The following is a 14,168-nucleotide window of genomic DNA, read 5'->3' as shown; positions in this document are numbered from 1 at the left end:
CAACATTCAGAAAACTAAGATCATGGCCTCTGGTCCCATCACTTCTTGGGAAATAGATGGGGAAACAGTGGAAACAGTGTCGGACTTTATTTTTTGGGGCTCCAAAATCACTGCAGATGGTGATTGTAGCCATGAAATTAAAAGATACTTACTCCTTGGAAGGAAAGTTATGACCAACCCAGATAGCATATTAAAAAGCAGAGACATTACTTTGCCAACAAAGGTCCGTCTAGTCAAGCCTATGGTTTTTCCAGTGGTCATGTATGGATGTGAGAGTTGGACTGTGAAGAAAGCGGAGCACCGAAAAATTGATGCTTTTGAACTGTGGTGTTGGAGAAGACTCTTGAGAGTCCCTTGAACTGCAAGGAGATCCAACCAGTCCATCCTAAAGGAGATCAGTCCTGGGTGTTCATTGGAAGGGCTGATGCTGAAGCTGAAACTCCAATACTTTGGCCACCTGATGCGAAGGCTTGACTCATTGGAAAAGACCCTGATGCTGGGAGGGATTGGGGGCAGGAGAAGAAGGGGACGACAGAGGATGAGATGGCTGAATGGCATCACTGTCTCGATGGACTTGAGTAAACTCCGGGAGTTGGTGATGGACAGGGAGGCCTGGCATGCTGTGATTCATGGGGTCGCAAAGAGTCGGACAAGACTGAGCGACTGAACTAAACTGAATTAAACTTAAAAGCTTCTGCACAGCAAAGAAAGCCATAAACAAGACGAAAAGACAGCGCTCAGAATGGGGGAAAATATTTACAAACAAAGCAACAAAGGATTAGTCTCCAAAATAACAAGATGCTCATTCATGCAGCTCAATATCAAAAACACACGACCCTATCAAAAAATTGGCAAAAGACCTAAACAGACATCCCTCCAAAGAGGACAAACAGATGGCCAACAAACATGAAAAGATGTGTTCAACATGTCTAATTATTAGAGAGAAGTCAAAGTGTTAGTCACTCAGAGTCGTGTCCACCTGGTGACTGTAGCTGCCAGGCTCTTCTGTCCATGGAATTCTCCAGGCAAGAATACTGGAGCAGCCATTCCCTCCTCCAGGGGATCTTCCCCACCCAGGACTCAAACCCAGGTCTCCTGCATTGCACACAGATTCTTTATCATCTGAGTCACCAGGGAATGCAAATCAAAACTACATAGAGGTGTTAGGAAGTATTCTAATTTCATTCTTTTACATGTAGATGTCCAGGTTTCCCAGCACCACTTATTGAAGAGGCTGTATTTTCTCCATTGTATATTCTTGCCTCCTTTGTTAATGATTACATATATACAATGGAATACTGCTCAGCCAAACATACAGGTATGACCTCACACCATCACAATGACCATTATAAAAAAAATAATCTACAAACAATAAATGCTGGAGAGGATGTGGCGAAAAGGGAACCTTTCTACACTGTTGGTAGGAATGTAAGTTGGTACAGCCACTGTGAAGAACAGGATGAAGGTTCCTTAAACTAAAAATAAGATTCAGCAATCCCACTCCTGGGCATACATCCAGAAAAATCTAATGTGTAAAGACATGTGCACCATGTACCCCAATGTTCATTGCAGCACTAACAACAGGCAGGGCAGGGAAGTCAGCACGGCTTTAATGCCTGCCAGGCGGTGGCCGGCCCAGCTGTGCCCCAAACCCAAGCAGTTCTGAGGGCACAACCCGCAGCTGCAGCCGCTTCAGTCCAAGCCTCTGCCCACACCAAACAGTCAGTGCTGCGGCAGCCGCTCCCTCCCCCAGCCCTGGCGCTCACACTTCCCTGTGAAAGTCAGGCAGTCCAGGCTGGTCTCACCAGCAGATCCTGCACTGTGGTCTCCAACCGTCCGTGCGCCTTCCCCGACTCCTGCCCCTTGTGTTCTGAGTCCCATGGCTTCTTGTGCATTCCTGCAACCGGCTCTTACCTTCTTCCCGTGGGCCTGCAGCAGGCGCTCACCCATCCTATAATAAAACAAGCTCTCTCTCCGTCTTGACCCCCACCTAGCTGCCGCCTCTGTTCTGCCCTTTTCTGCTTAGCTCTCCCCATTTGGTCCTTCAGCCTGTTCTTTGTGGAGGCCCCTCATTTCTTGCCACATCATGCATGTCTTTGCCAAATCCAGCGGCCCGTTCTCTTTGCCTCTCATTGGATCTCCCAGTGGTATTTGAGGTGGTTGCCCTTAGCCTTTTTCCAGCTTTCTGTAAGCTTCTGGACCACTGACCTCTCCTGACTGTCCTCCTCCTTCCTGAGCTGGTCGTTCTCTGAATGTTGAGCGCCCACTGGGTTCATCTCTGACTGCATGTTAGGCTTCCCCTCTGCAGATCCTCTCTGAGGATCTCTCCATGCCTCCAACACACACCCCACTCTGGGTTTTCAGTCAAGCCGTACATCACGGATGGCCAATAAACAAGCATCTGACCATGCAGCTCCTGACGGCGCCCAGGGCTGCCCACTCCTCCACTACCTACCCTTCTCATCTTGCCATTATCGATCCACTAACTCCGGCCTCTCGTGTGGAAGTCAGCTCGCTTTGACGCACATGGCACTGTTAACAAATCATGTAAGTTCTATCTCAAAGATACACCTCAAGCCAGACCACTTCCCGACACCTCTGCTGCTTCTCTCTTGCTTGTGCCGCCACCACCCTGGCACCTGCCCCAGCCCCAGCCTCTACCCCACGCAGCAGCCTGAGAGAGCTTTTTAAAAAATAGGGAGTTCCCTGTCAGTCCAGCAGTTAGGCCTCAGCGCTTACACTGCTGAGGGCTCAGTTTCAATCCCTGGTCAGAGAACTAAGATCCCATAAGCTGCAGCACTCCCTACCCCCGCCCCCAAAATCAAGTCCTGTCCCTCCCCTGCAGAAAATTTTTCTGGGTTTTCAAATTGTACCAATTAGATTCCAGATGGTTGGGACTTCCCTGGTTCTCCAGGGCCTAAGACTCCAAGCTCCCAATGCAAGGGACCTAGGTTCCAGCCCTGATCAGGGAACTAGAGTCCACATGCCACATCTAAGAGTTTGCACGCCACGACTAAGACCCAGCACAGCCAAATGAATAAATTATATTTAAATATTCTAGATTGTCATAATAGGCTGATGAGATTCTCTGGTATCAAGATCCCATCCATCTCTGCAACCTCATCACCCATCCCACCCTTACCCGTTCACTTAGCCTCAGGTGTAGACACAGACTCCTGGGTCTCAAACACCCATGGAGGTTCCCACCAGCTTCCAGGGGTTGGTGTTAGCCATTGTTTCTCCCCCGGATTTCTCTTCCCTGGCTCGTGAGGTGACTGCCCCTCTTCACTCAGAAGAATCCTCGGAGAGACCGTCCCTGAATGCCAGAGCTAAGACATTTCCCTGTTGTGTGCTCTGGCCTCCCCGCTGCACTGCCCTTCAAAGCCCTGGTCGCTCACCCTGCAGATCGTTTCCCCGACACTCTCGAGTCCCGCGCCACCCACAGGGCCTGACACACAGCGAACGCGAAGCAAATGTGCTGAGTAAGCAAAAGGGGTCTGTCTCGGCTGTCACTACACACCACAGAGGGCGGGGCTTAAACAACACCGTCGTTTCTCAAGAAACCACGTTTCTCACCGTTCTGAAGGCTGTACTTCTTGGGTCAAGCTGCCAACAGATTCCGTTACTGGCGGAGGTCCTCTTCCTGGCCTGCAGACAACTGTCTTCTCGCTCGCTATAAATGCGTGTGACCTTTATCTCTTCCTCTTCTCTTTTTTTAAAATTAATTACTTTATTCTATTTTTTGGCTGCGTCGAGTTGTTGTGTCATACGGGCCTTTCCTTGAGGCGCCTGTGCTTCAGAGCTGAGAAGGCTCAGTAACTGCAGCACGTGAGCTCAAGAGTGCGCAGGCTCAGTAGTTGCAGAAGATGTGCCCCAGAGTGCACATGCGCAGTAGCTGCTTGTGGCACCTGAGCTCCAACGTGCGCAGGCTCAGTAGTTGCAGGTGTGCCCCAGAGTGCACATGCGCAGTAGCTGCTTGAGGCACGTGGGCTTCATAGTGCGCAGGCTCAGTAGTTGCAGTATGTGCGCCCTAGAGAACTGCCGGGTCAGTAGTTATTGCCTGCAAACTTAGTTCTCCCACACTATGTGGGAGCCTAGTCCTGCCACGGATCAAACCTGTATTGGAAGGCAGAGCCTCAACCACTGGACCACCAGAAAATCCCCCCCTCTTCTTTTTATAAAACCACTAATCCTACCACGGAGGGGCCTACCTCCTACCCTAATTTAAATAATTAGATTTTCAAAGGCCCCACCTCCAAACACCATCACCTGAGGTTAGGGTTTCAGCCAAGGAGGGGACACAAGCTTTCAACCTATAACAGCGACCTGTGAAAACCTGCAAGATTACTTTTCTAGAATGGATAGATGAGCTGAAGAACAGCCAAGCAACTGGAGGAATGAGAGACTCCTGGCCTCAACTCCGGACCCTCTGGGGGTGGGTCTATGCCCCGAACTAGGCCAGGCGATGAGAGAGCTGGCTGAGTCCTGGTCCCATCAGATAAAGCCAGGCACCGGGCAGGACCCCTGGGTAAGATGGAAGTCATATCCCTTGGGAACCACCACGAGGTTCCTTTCAGCTCAGGAAACGCCCTCATTCAGCTTTCCCAGCCCTGTTCCCCCAGGACAGCCTTCAGGGCCCTTCCATTGTCCACCAAATTCCCACGCCTGGAACTGCCTCCACCTCCTTTCCGTCCAGTAGTTTCCCCTCTACTTTGGGTCACGTTTCTCTCCCAATGCTTATCAAGACCCACCTTCCTTCTCGTTTAGACTCAGAGCCAGGGGGGGTCAACAAGGTCATTACCTCAGCTTCTCCCTGCTGTTTGTGATTATGAGGACAAAGGATGATGGGATGTTCTGCGGGGCAGGGGTCCCTAACCTCTAGGATCTAATGCCTAATGATCTGAGGTGGAGGTGATATAATAGTAATAGAAATCAAGTGCACAATAAATGTAACACTCTTGAATCATCCCGAACCTATCTCCCTGTATAATCCCTGTTGGTGGAAAAATTGCCTTCCACAAAACGGGTCCCCGGTGCCAAAAATGTTGGGGAGCACTGCTGCAGGAGCGAAAGGATTCATCACCTGCTTACATAGGAGAAGTTTATGTAAGCAAGGTTTCTAATAAAGATGGAAGTGTGAAAATGGATGGTGTCATGGAAGCTCCCTAAGAATATTCAGAAGCCTAGGGCATCAAATGGGCTTCCCTGGTGGCTCAGATGGTAAAGAATCTGCCTGCAATGGAGGAGACCCAGGTTCGATCCCTGGTTCAGGAAGTTCTCTGGAGAAGGGAATGGCAACCCACTCCAGTATCCTTGCGTGGAGAATTCCATGGACAGAGGAGCCTGAAGGGCTACAGTCCATGGGGTCACAAAGAGTTGGAGAGGACTAAGCAACTAACATTTTCACTTTCAGGGCATTAAATAACGTGTCCTAGAGGAAAATGGGAGAGCTGTAAGTTAGAATCTTAGCAGGTAGAATTTCCTTACTTTCACATTTCTTCCCGTCAAGTTGTCCTAAGTCTTGTGCCCAGACCTCGACTTGTCTAGCACTCACTGATCCCCAGTGGCAGAGAAGCACAAGGAGGCAACAGCAGGGTGGGTATGCAGGTGCCCCAGTCCTGCTCCCAGGTTCGTGAGCCTCTGATTCTGAGGTAGGAGATAGACAGGCTCCAGGTTGGATATTTACAATCAGCCAGCCTCCTCTTTGAATTTCCTGAGGCAAGAGATAGGTGGGCTCCAGTTGAGGAATTTACTACCAGCCTCCTGTTTCCTCTCCAAAATGGAAGTAACCTCAGAAACAGGGTAAATAGCCAGTCTCTGTCGCTTGTAAACATCTCAAGGGAATAATCATGACAAGGACAAAGAGAGGCAAAAACCCTGCCTGAGTAAAGGATAAGGGAGGCATTACACATGCTCAGAAAGGCTCCTTGGAGTTGAAAATCAGAGGTTATTCCAGGCCATAATGAGTTTTGCTCCTCCCAGAAGCCTTCACTTTGAGATTCATCTTGGCTAAGGTGTATGTGTGCAAACCTCAGGTGAGGGTCCAAAGACAAATTAACCAGAGGGAGACAGAGCAAGATGATTGGCCTGAGGGAAGACAAAGACCCCGAAAACTGACCCCTTATAAAGGATTTAAACTTCAAAAAGGCGAGAATCTCTCTCTGAGCTCACCTGTGTGCCTTTCCACATGTACTTTTCTTTTCAATAAACTGTTTACTTTACCCTTTACCTTATACCTCCTACCTTGTTCTTGACTAAGCAGGCAAAGACTAGGGACCTTAGCCTAACTGCTGGCTCTGTTGCAGAAACCAGTACTCAAGAAACCAAGCACCACGCTTGGAGAGTTAGAGAACTCAGATTCATTACGCCAGCGGCCCCAGAGGAATTAATACTCCAAGCTCTGAGCCCTGAACAAAGGGATTACAGAGTTTTTATAGACAGACTGTAGTGGGCAACACTAGCTGTTAATAGGCTGGTTTAAACTAAGGGGTTTTGCGCGCACGGGTACAGTGGTCAAGATGGGGAGGGGGATGCCTGGCCTGAACAGGCATGATTAAGCAGGTTTGCAGGGGCTGGGCGATTGCAAAGAGCAGGACAAGGGTGAGTGAGATAAACTCCAGTTCCTAGTATTGCAAGTCCCCACTTTCTAAGACTACATGACCTACGTGATCTAGACTTTGTAAGGGGCAAGCTGAGTTACAGAGGCAGAAGGAGAAGGAGGTTATAAAAAATTTTAACTTTTCCTCTTCAGCTCCACTGTGGTCCAGTGGTTAGGACTCCCAGACTGGGAAAGTAAGACCCTGCTTCCAGCAATGGCTCCCGGCTGCTTGCTGCAAACTGGCACTTACTGCTGCATGCATCCGAAATCAGTTCCACCACAGTTGCCTCTGAACCCCTGTAGTGCACTGGGCAAGGGCCCTGACTCAGGAGGCTCTATCTCTGGATAGAGAGAGAAAAATCTCTCAAAGTCCCATCAGCTGGTTGTCCTCAGCATAAGTCCCTCACCTAAAAATAACCACTGGGCAATCAGCTAGGTCTCCTAGACTTGAAACACATTACCATAAATACTTGTAACAGCCTGCAGAGTAACTCTGGCCATTCTCACAGGCAGATGTGCAGTCTCTATAGGGGAGGGCACTTGCCCAGGATAACCCAAATAGCAGAGTTGGTGGTTACCCCAGGTAATCTGATCCAAGGCCCATCTCTTCCCCAGCCTTGCAAAGCCATGTTGTGGGCAGTGTTAATGGTTGAGGACGTGCAGCAGTGTGGAGGAGAGGGCCAGCCACCAGCGTCCCTCCTGACCACAGGAGCCCAGTTCCTAGCACCCCCTGCAGAGCCCAGGCTAGTGGCTCTGCCTCTAGATGTGGTCGATGACAGCAGAACTTTCCCCTGCAAATTGAATTGAGCACCACAGACGCCTCTAGACTGATTTAAGTGGAGCCCAAGAGTGTTCCAACCATAGCCCCCATGCATTATCTCTAAGATGCTCTTCTTCTGAATCCTCAGAAGAACCAGGACTGGGAGCATGAGTACATGGCCGGGAATGAAGAGGTCCTAGCTAGGGTCTGCCCCAGGGCAGACTCTGTTGGTCAGAGATAGGCAAATTGTGCTTCCCACACGCCAAATGTGGTGCCCTGGGCAGGGTCCTGACTTCTGCTCCCAGATGTGGCCAGAACAGTCTCAGAGCCACTCAGCAGCCCCCTCTGCCCCACCCACAAGACTCCAGCCTAGGGGAACGACAGTTCTTGTTTTATTTTCTCCCCAAGCATGGGTTAAGGAAGTGCATGGAGCCATGCTAGCTTGCTCCTCCAGAAGCTGGACTGGATCAGGGCCCTCATGGGGCTGCAGATAGTCAGAGACCCTCCTCTGTCTTTCTTTTAGGCAGGCAGATAATAGGGAATGCCAGCCTCCAGCAGGAGCCTCTGTACCCAGGTCAGAAAGGAGAAGGTGGCCTAGACTTCTCTCCCAGCTATAGCCTGGAAGGAGGAAAAGCAGCCTCCTGTCCCTACCAGGGATCCCCACAACCAGGCTGCAAGATTAGCCAAGTCTGCCTGAGCTCCAACCTTCCAGCCCAGAGCGCTGAGCTCCTGAGCCCCCGAGCAGCCCCAGACTGGGCCCATGGCCAGCTCAGCTGGGTCCTCTCTCCCAGCGCCCCAGACGCCAGCTCCAACCAAGAGCTGCACGTGTCTCCTCTGTTCCTCAAAGGGCAGGTTTACTTGTGGGGATGGGAGACAGCCGGCCTGAGCAAAGCAGCTCAAGGACTCTGGGCCTGACAGGACCCATGACTCCTCATGCACTTGTGGAGACACTGAACAGGCTCTCTCCAAACACTGGACATCGAGGCTCCCAGCAGCATCCCAAAGTCTACACCAAAATCTAGCATCAAAACTAGAAACACACACACACACACACACACACACACACACTCCATTGTGGCTGCAACTCCCACCTATGTACAATCAGCTATGAGAGGCAGGGGCAGGAAAGGGAGGCCCCACCTTTGAAGCCAGGTGACGGCTCACCGAGGTGTCCCTTTGATGCAGAACAGAGAGATTCAGCATGCACTCAAGGTGGATACAGAAAGGGATGGGCTGTGAGCTCACCTTAGACTCTTCCCTGGCTCTCAGCTCGCTGCTGCCTGGATTCACCCACAGGCCTTCCTCTCCCCAGCCTGGACCAGCCTCCCTGGTACAGCATAAACATGGCCACCAGAAGGCGCAGTCACCCGCTCTGAGCTTGCTGCACATCTTCCTGATCTCTTTAGGAATGAACATTCCCCCTGGTTGCCACCTCTTAGGAATCTGGTGCCAGTCAGAAATGAAGCAGGCTTGCAGATTCCCTGCCTGCCCTCGAGGCACCCTAGGCCCTGCTGGTGAGGGAGATAGATCCTGAGGCCAGTTACAGAGGAATGCCAAGCTTGAATCGAAAGGGTCAGGAGACCCAGTCTCTTCTCTGGGAAGGATCAAGACCTCACTGTCCGGAAAAGATGCCAGTGAACACAACTGCCCTTAGCAGCTTCCCCCCTAACCCTGCCAGCCTAAGCCCTGTGGGCCCTCCCTTTTCCTCCATGGTAATTACCCCCAATCACCTCTTGCTCCCCCCTTTGTTTTAGGCCTGGTGAATTCTCCCCTTTTTCCTCCCAATAGCACCTCCAGTGAGCTCAGGGTTAGCTGTTGGCCCTCCAGCAGCATTTATTTGTGTGCCTGCTCTATGCCAGGGGGCCAGACAGAGCAGTGGGATTGCAAAGGGAGGCAAGTTGGGGCATCCCAGGCAGAGAGGCAAGACGGGGTGGGGGGGGTGGTGTGCGGGGAGTGGGGGGTGGGGTTAAAGGAGTGCTGGGCAGTCACTCTGTGCTATTCGGCTGTCGTAGGGCCCCGGCAGAAGTTCCGGTTATAGAAGTGGCGGTTGTCCCTGGTCAGGGCCATGCCCAGGTTGGCCCAGAAGCTACCCTGGCCACTGGGCTGATGGGGCCAGAGGAGGACGCTCTGGCGGCAGAGGCGCTGGCGCAGCCGCACGTAGCGGGACCTGTAGGCAGCGGGGCGCAGGATCACCAGCACCACGACGTCCTTGCGGTCCTCCAACAGGCGCTGCTGGGCCAGCAGGAAGCTGGCGCGCAGGAGGCCGCTGACCCGGTCCGTGTGGTCCAACACGAACATGGTCTTGCGGCTGCTGTAGACCGAGGCCCACAGGTTCTCGAAGAGCGTCTTGCCGGGGAGCCAGTCTCGCTCCTCCAGGCAGAGGCGGAGCGCCCGGCGCCCACGGCGCTCCTCCAGCTGCACACGGAGCTCGTTGTACACCCAGTCGGCCACTGCGCTCTGCACCTTGTCGAAGACCACGAAGGCATCGTAGAGCAGGGTGTCCTCGCCCCGCCGCCGCCCCCGTCGGGGCAGACGGGCCAGACACAGGTGGAAGCAGTACCAGAGGTCCCAGCCACAGAGGTGGTGCAGCATGGGCACTGCCAGGCCCAGCGCCACCATTAGCAGCGAGAGGCCAAAGCAGTCCAGGGAGAGGGTCTCGTCTAGGCAGAGGCGCAGGTCCTGTGCGAAGATGCTGCGGCCCTGGAGCTGGCCTGGGCTGCCACACGTGACGCGTCTGGACAGCCCGGGCACGGCTGCCTGCATCTCCAGCAGGAAGTCCACGAAGGCCGCCCCGCAGGCGCAGTGCAGCGGGTTGGCGCTCACGTCTAGGATTTTCAGGGTCTCTGCTAAGGAGCCGAACCAGGACGGCTCCACCGTCTTCAGGGCGTTGGCGCTGAGGTTAAGCTCTTTCAGCCCCGTGGCGAGGACGAAGAAGCCAGGGGTCACAAAGCCGATGCTGTTGCTGCTCACGTCCAGCTTCCGGAGCCAGGTGCTAGGCGGCAGGCTGCCGTTGCTCAGGGCCTTCAGCTGGTTTCCCGCCAGATCCAGGGCTTCCAGCTGGGGCAGGAGGGTCAGGCTGCTCCAGTTGAAGAAGGCCAGGTTATTGTCCCGGAGACGCAGCTGCCGCAGGCTCTTGGGCAGGTTGTCCAGGTGACGAGGCAGGAGGGTGTGCAGATGGTTCTCGGATAGGTCCAGCCTGACCAGGTTCCTCAAGCCTTTGAAGAAGCAGAGATAGAGGTCTCCCTCGGCCCACATCTGGCTCAGGGAGTTGCCGCTGAAGTCAAGGGCGCGCAGCGAGGCGCTGCTGAGCTTCTGTGACACGCGGCTGTGGATGCCGTTGTGCGCAAGGCTGAGGTAGCGCAGGGAGGGCAGCTGGGCCACGAAGCTGAGGTTGTGGCCCACGCCCTGCATGCTGAAGGGCTGGCTGTTGTAGCTGAGGTCCAGTGCCTCCAGCTGCGGCAGCTCCGTGAACGAGCGTCCATGGTACAGGTCCAGCTTGTTGTGGGACAGGTCGAGCACTCGCAGGCTGGTCAGTGGCACGAACTGGGAGCCGTTAACCGCCTGCGAGATGCTGTTGTGGCTCAGGCGCAGGCACTGGAGGCGAGAGAGGCGGGTAAACATCTCCTGCTGGATCGTCACCAGGTTGTTCCGTGACAGGTCCAAGGTGAAGTTGAGGTTGCAGCTTGGCATGAAGTCCTTTGAGCTGACGGTGTCCAGCGGGCCTGGAGTGAGGCCCCTGGGTGACTGCCACACCTCCACCCTGCTGTCCATCTCCCCCAGGGCGGCCGCCGGCGTCGCGGCCCCGCTGATGCGGTTGTCCGAAAGGTCCACGAAGAGCAGGCTCGGGAAGGCCCCAAAGATGCTGAGCTGGGCCTGGTTGATGAAGTTCAGCTGCAGACGCAGACTCTGGAGCTTGCGCAGGTGGGTCAGTGGCTGGAGCGTGGCCTCGGTGAGGGAGCGGAAGAAGATGCCGTGCATGTCCAGCTTCTCCAGGGACACCAGGCCCTTAAAGGAGGGCGCCAGGTGCAGGTGGGCGAAGGACACCTTCTTGTGGTAATTGAAGGACAGGTTGAGTTTGCGCAGCTGGGGCAGTTTCCAGAAGATGGTGGTCCTGGTGATGTAGTCATAGAGGAAGTTCTCACTCAGGTCGAGCACTTGGAGCCTGTCCAGGCCACGGAACCAATCTTTCTCTAGTTTGTAGAGAGAACTGTCCTTCAACACCAGGCCTTCGAGGCGGCTCAGGTGGCTGAAGGTGTCGGGGTGCAGCTTGGGGAAGTTCTTTGGGCACTCCCTGCAGGGGTTGCGGGCGTGGTCGCAGCGGCGGCAGTTCCCGCCCACGTCAAGCACGCGCAGGGCGGTCAGATTGGCCAGGTCCTCGGGTGCCAGGGTGACAATGTGGTTGTAGGACAGCAGCAGGGTGTCCAGGCTGGGGGGCAGGCGGCGGGGCACCTCCGTGAGGTTGTTGTACTTGAGCGACAGGTGCGTGAGGTTGCCCAGGCCGAGGAGGGCACCCGGGGCCACCTCCAGGGCCCGCTGGCAGGGGTTCTTGTAGTAGCAGTTGCCGTCCATGTACAGAAAGCGCAAGGCCTGCAGGCCGACCAAGTGGGTGGGGTCTAGCACCAGGATGCTGGTGTGGCTCAGCGACAGGGACACGAGGGAACTGGGCAGGGCAGGCACGGTCGTGATGCCATTGTAGCTCAGGTTCAGCTCCTCCAGGGTGGGCACAGCCAGGAAGGTGTTGGGCTCGATGGTCATGCGGCAGGGGAAGTGCATGGGGCTGAGGCTGGCCGGCGGGCAGTTCCACTTGAGGTTGAGGACCCGCAGGTTGGACAGGTGGACGAAGTCGGAGTCATGCAAGTGGTGGATGCGGTTGGAGACTAAGGAGAGGCTGGTGACGTTGGCCCGGGGGGCTCCAGCCGAGAAGTGCGGCACAGACTTCAGGAACAGCCAGTTGCAGTTCACCTGACCACGGGGCTGGAGCTCACAGGGCAGGAAGGCAGGCAGGGTGCCCTGAGCCAGGGCCGCTGCCAGTGCCGCCGCCTGCACCAGGAGAGAAAGGGGGTGCGGGGCACAGTAGGGGCCCTGCAAGGTGGGCGCCGGGTGAGGATACAGCCCCAGCTCCACCTCCTCTGCCCCATCTCTCTGGGGGTTTCCCAGAAGAGCTCCCACCTCCGTCTCTCCCAGCCCTCCAGGGAGGTTCCTGTTTCTCTCTCCAGTGTCCATCACATCTCCAAGGCCCATGGGGAACTTGGACTCAGATCTGAGACCCAGCCTTTGACTCAGAGAAAGGAATCAGAGCTCATCCTGAGACCCACAATCTAGACTCATGATGGAGCCTTTCACTCAAAACCAAACTCTAGCTGGACAGGAGAGCCAGGTTGGTGGTCAACAGCCGCCCCCCCTCCCCAGGCTCACCCTTGTTTCCCCCTTCCATTCCTCAGAGGTCATTTCTCTTTCCTCCCAAGCAAAGAGGCATCTTCCCGTCCCTCCAGCGCCCCTGAAAACCTCCCTCTGCTCTCTGCCAGGCTCCCCCCAACCAATCCTGCTCCGTTTGGGCAATAGGTGGGAATGAGGGTCTCCTGCTGGGGTTCAGGCTGGCCACTACCCAGGGCCTTGGCCAGGATGGCCACTGCCCAGCTCTTTCATGCTCTGCCCACCTTACCCAGCCCAGGCACTCAAACTGCTGTGGGTCAGAACAAATTGGAGGGAAGGTTGGGCAGCAAAGGCAGACAGGGCACAGCCCTGGCGTCCCCCTGGCTTGCAGCCCAGCACCACCACCACCAGTGAGCCCAGCACCACCGCTAAGAGCAGCCCTTAGCCCCAGCCTCCTCACCAAGCTGTGAGTTTGGGCCTCATGGCTCATGACTTCAGGGTTCAGTGCGTTTCCCAAGCCACCTGGGTGACTGTCCCTTTCACCCACCCTTGTCTGTAGCTCCCAAGCCCGTGTTTCTCCCCATCACTTCCTCCCCACCTTGTCCCCTTCCCCGGGGGCCGAGGGCTGCTGTCCTACCATGACAGGGAATGCGGCTTCTCCAGAGGGTTTGGCAGGCAGGTTGGGCGGCAGCTGCAGGGAAGGATGCTTGGCGCCCACTTCCCGTGCCGACGGCTCAGAGAACAAAGGAAGTGAGAATTTTGAAATAACCTAGTAGCTCCCTTCCTCCCTACACTCATGGCAGGGGTGGGGTGTAGGGGATGCAATGAGTCAGAGAGGCCATTTGCATAGTCAGGTGGCAGGCTGCTCTGTCACCCCTTCCTCTTTCTACTCCCCGCCCCCCACCCCGGTCTGTCCAAACCATCTGTCACATCCCACGTGGGCCTCACACCTGTCCTCTGGGAAGTCTGGGGAGAAGTGAAGGCCTAGAGCTCAGTCTAAGGTTGGCAAGAGATTGGAATTAGGAGCAGTGTCAGACCTGGTGGGGTATGCCCCAGCCTTCTCAGCCCCTGCCCCCCACCCCCACCCAACCCAGGCAGCAGCCTCAGGCCAGCAGCTCCCGCACTGCCCTTTCCTGCCCCGAGGTACCAGTCCTAGACTGTGTCATGCCGGGCCTGGAGTATGGGGCAGGGGGCAGCATTGGCCTTGCCCAGGGTCATCTGCCCCTGCCACAGCTGCTGCTTCCTCCAGGAGCAGGCCCTCCTCTGCATTCCCAGAGCACCATCGGAGGACAAACCCCACCGCTGGACCAGCTGAGATGTCCTGGCTCGTCCTCTCCTGAGGCTCCTTCCACAATCTCTCTGACCCAGGTGATTGCAACAGATCACTCAGGCCCAAAGCTGCAGGATGACCCGGGACCCTCAGCAAGTCCTTCTGGC

General features: G+C 55.1%; 2 protein-coding genes across 3 annotated transcripts in view; both read right to left on the bottom strand.

Moving 5' to 3' along the window:
- Positions 1-3,594, bottom strand: part of POC1A (POC1 centriolar protein A) — a 117,860-nt gene extending 114,266 nt beyond the window's left edge. Inside the window, exon 1 of the mRNA XM_043885389.1 lies at positions 3,577-3,594. The gene's annotated coding sequence lies outside the window, so the exon portion shown is untranslated. The remainder of the gene's footprint in view (positions 1-3,576) is intronic.
- Positions 3,595-8,447: 4,853 nt separating this feature from the next.
- TLR9 (toll like receptor 9) lies at positions 8,448-13,567 on the bottom strand. 2 transcript variants are annotated; one of them, XM_043886969.1, is made up of 2 exons: positions 13,369-13,567; positions 8,448-12,440 (listed from the first exon to the last, which is right to left on the bottom strand). In XM_043886969.1, exons 1-2 carry the CDS (start codon positions 13,369-13,371, stop codon positions 9,354-9,356), a joined length of 3,090 nt encoding a protein of 1,029 aa, XP_043742904.1. In that variant the 5' UTR covers positions 13,372-13,567; the 3' UTR covers positions 8,448-9,353. The 2 variants fall into 2 exon arrangements, with proteins under 2 accessions (XP_043742904.1, XP_043742903.1); XM_043886968.1 differs by lacking the exon at positions 13,369-13,567 and having other exon boundaries at positions 8,448-13,175.
- Positions 13,568-14,168: the final 601 nt, after the last annotated feature.

The sequence above is a fragment of the Cervus elaphus genome, chromosome 24, assembly GCF_910594005.1.
Source record: "Cervus elaphus chromosome 24, mCerEla1.1, whole genome shotgun sequence".
In the NCBI taxonomy this organism is placed as follows: Eukaryota; Metazoa; Chordata; class Mammalia; order Artiodactyla; family Cervidae; genus Cervus; species Cervus elaphus.
Note: the sequence above shows the minus strand (reverse complement) of the source record. Positions and strands in the feature narration are given on the sequence as shown.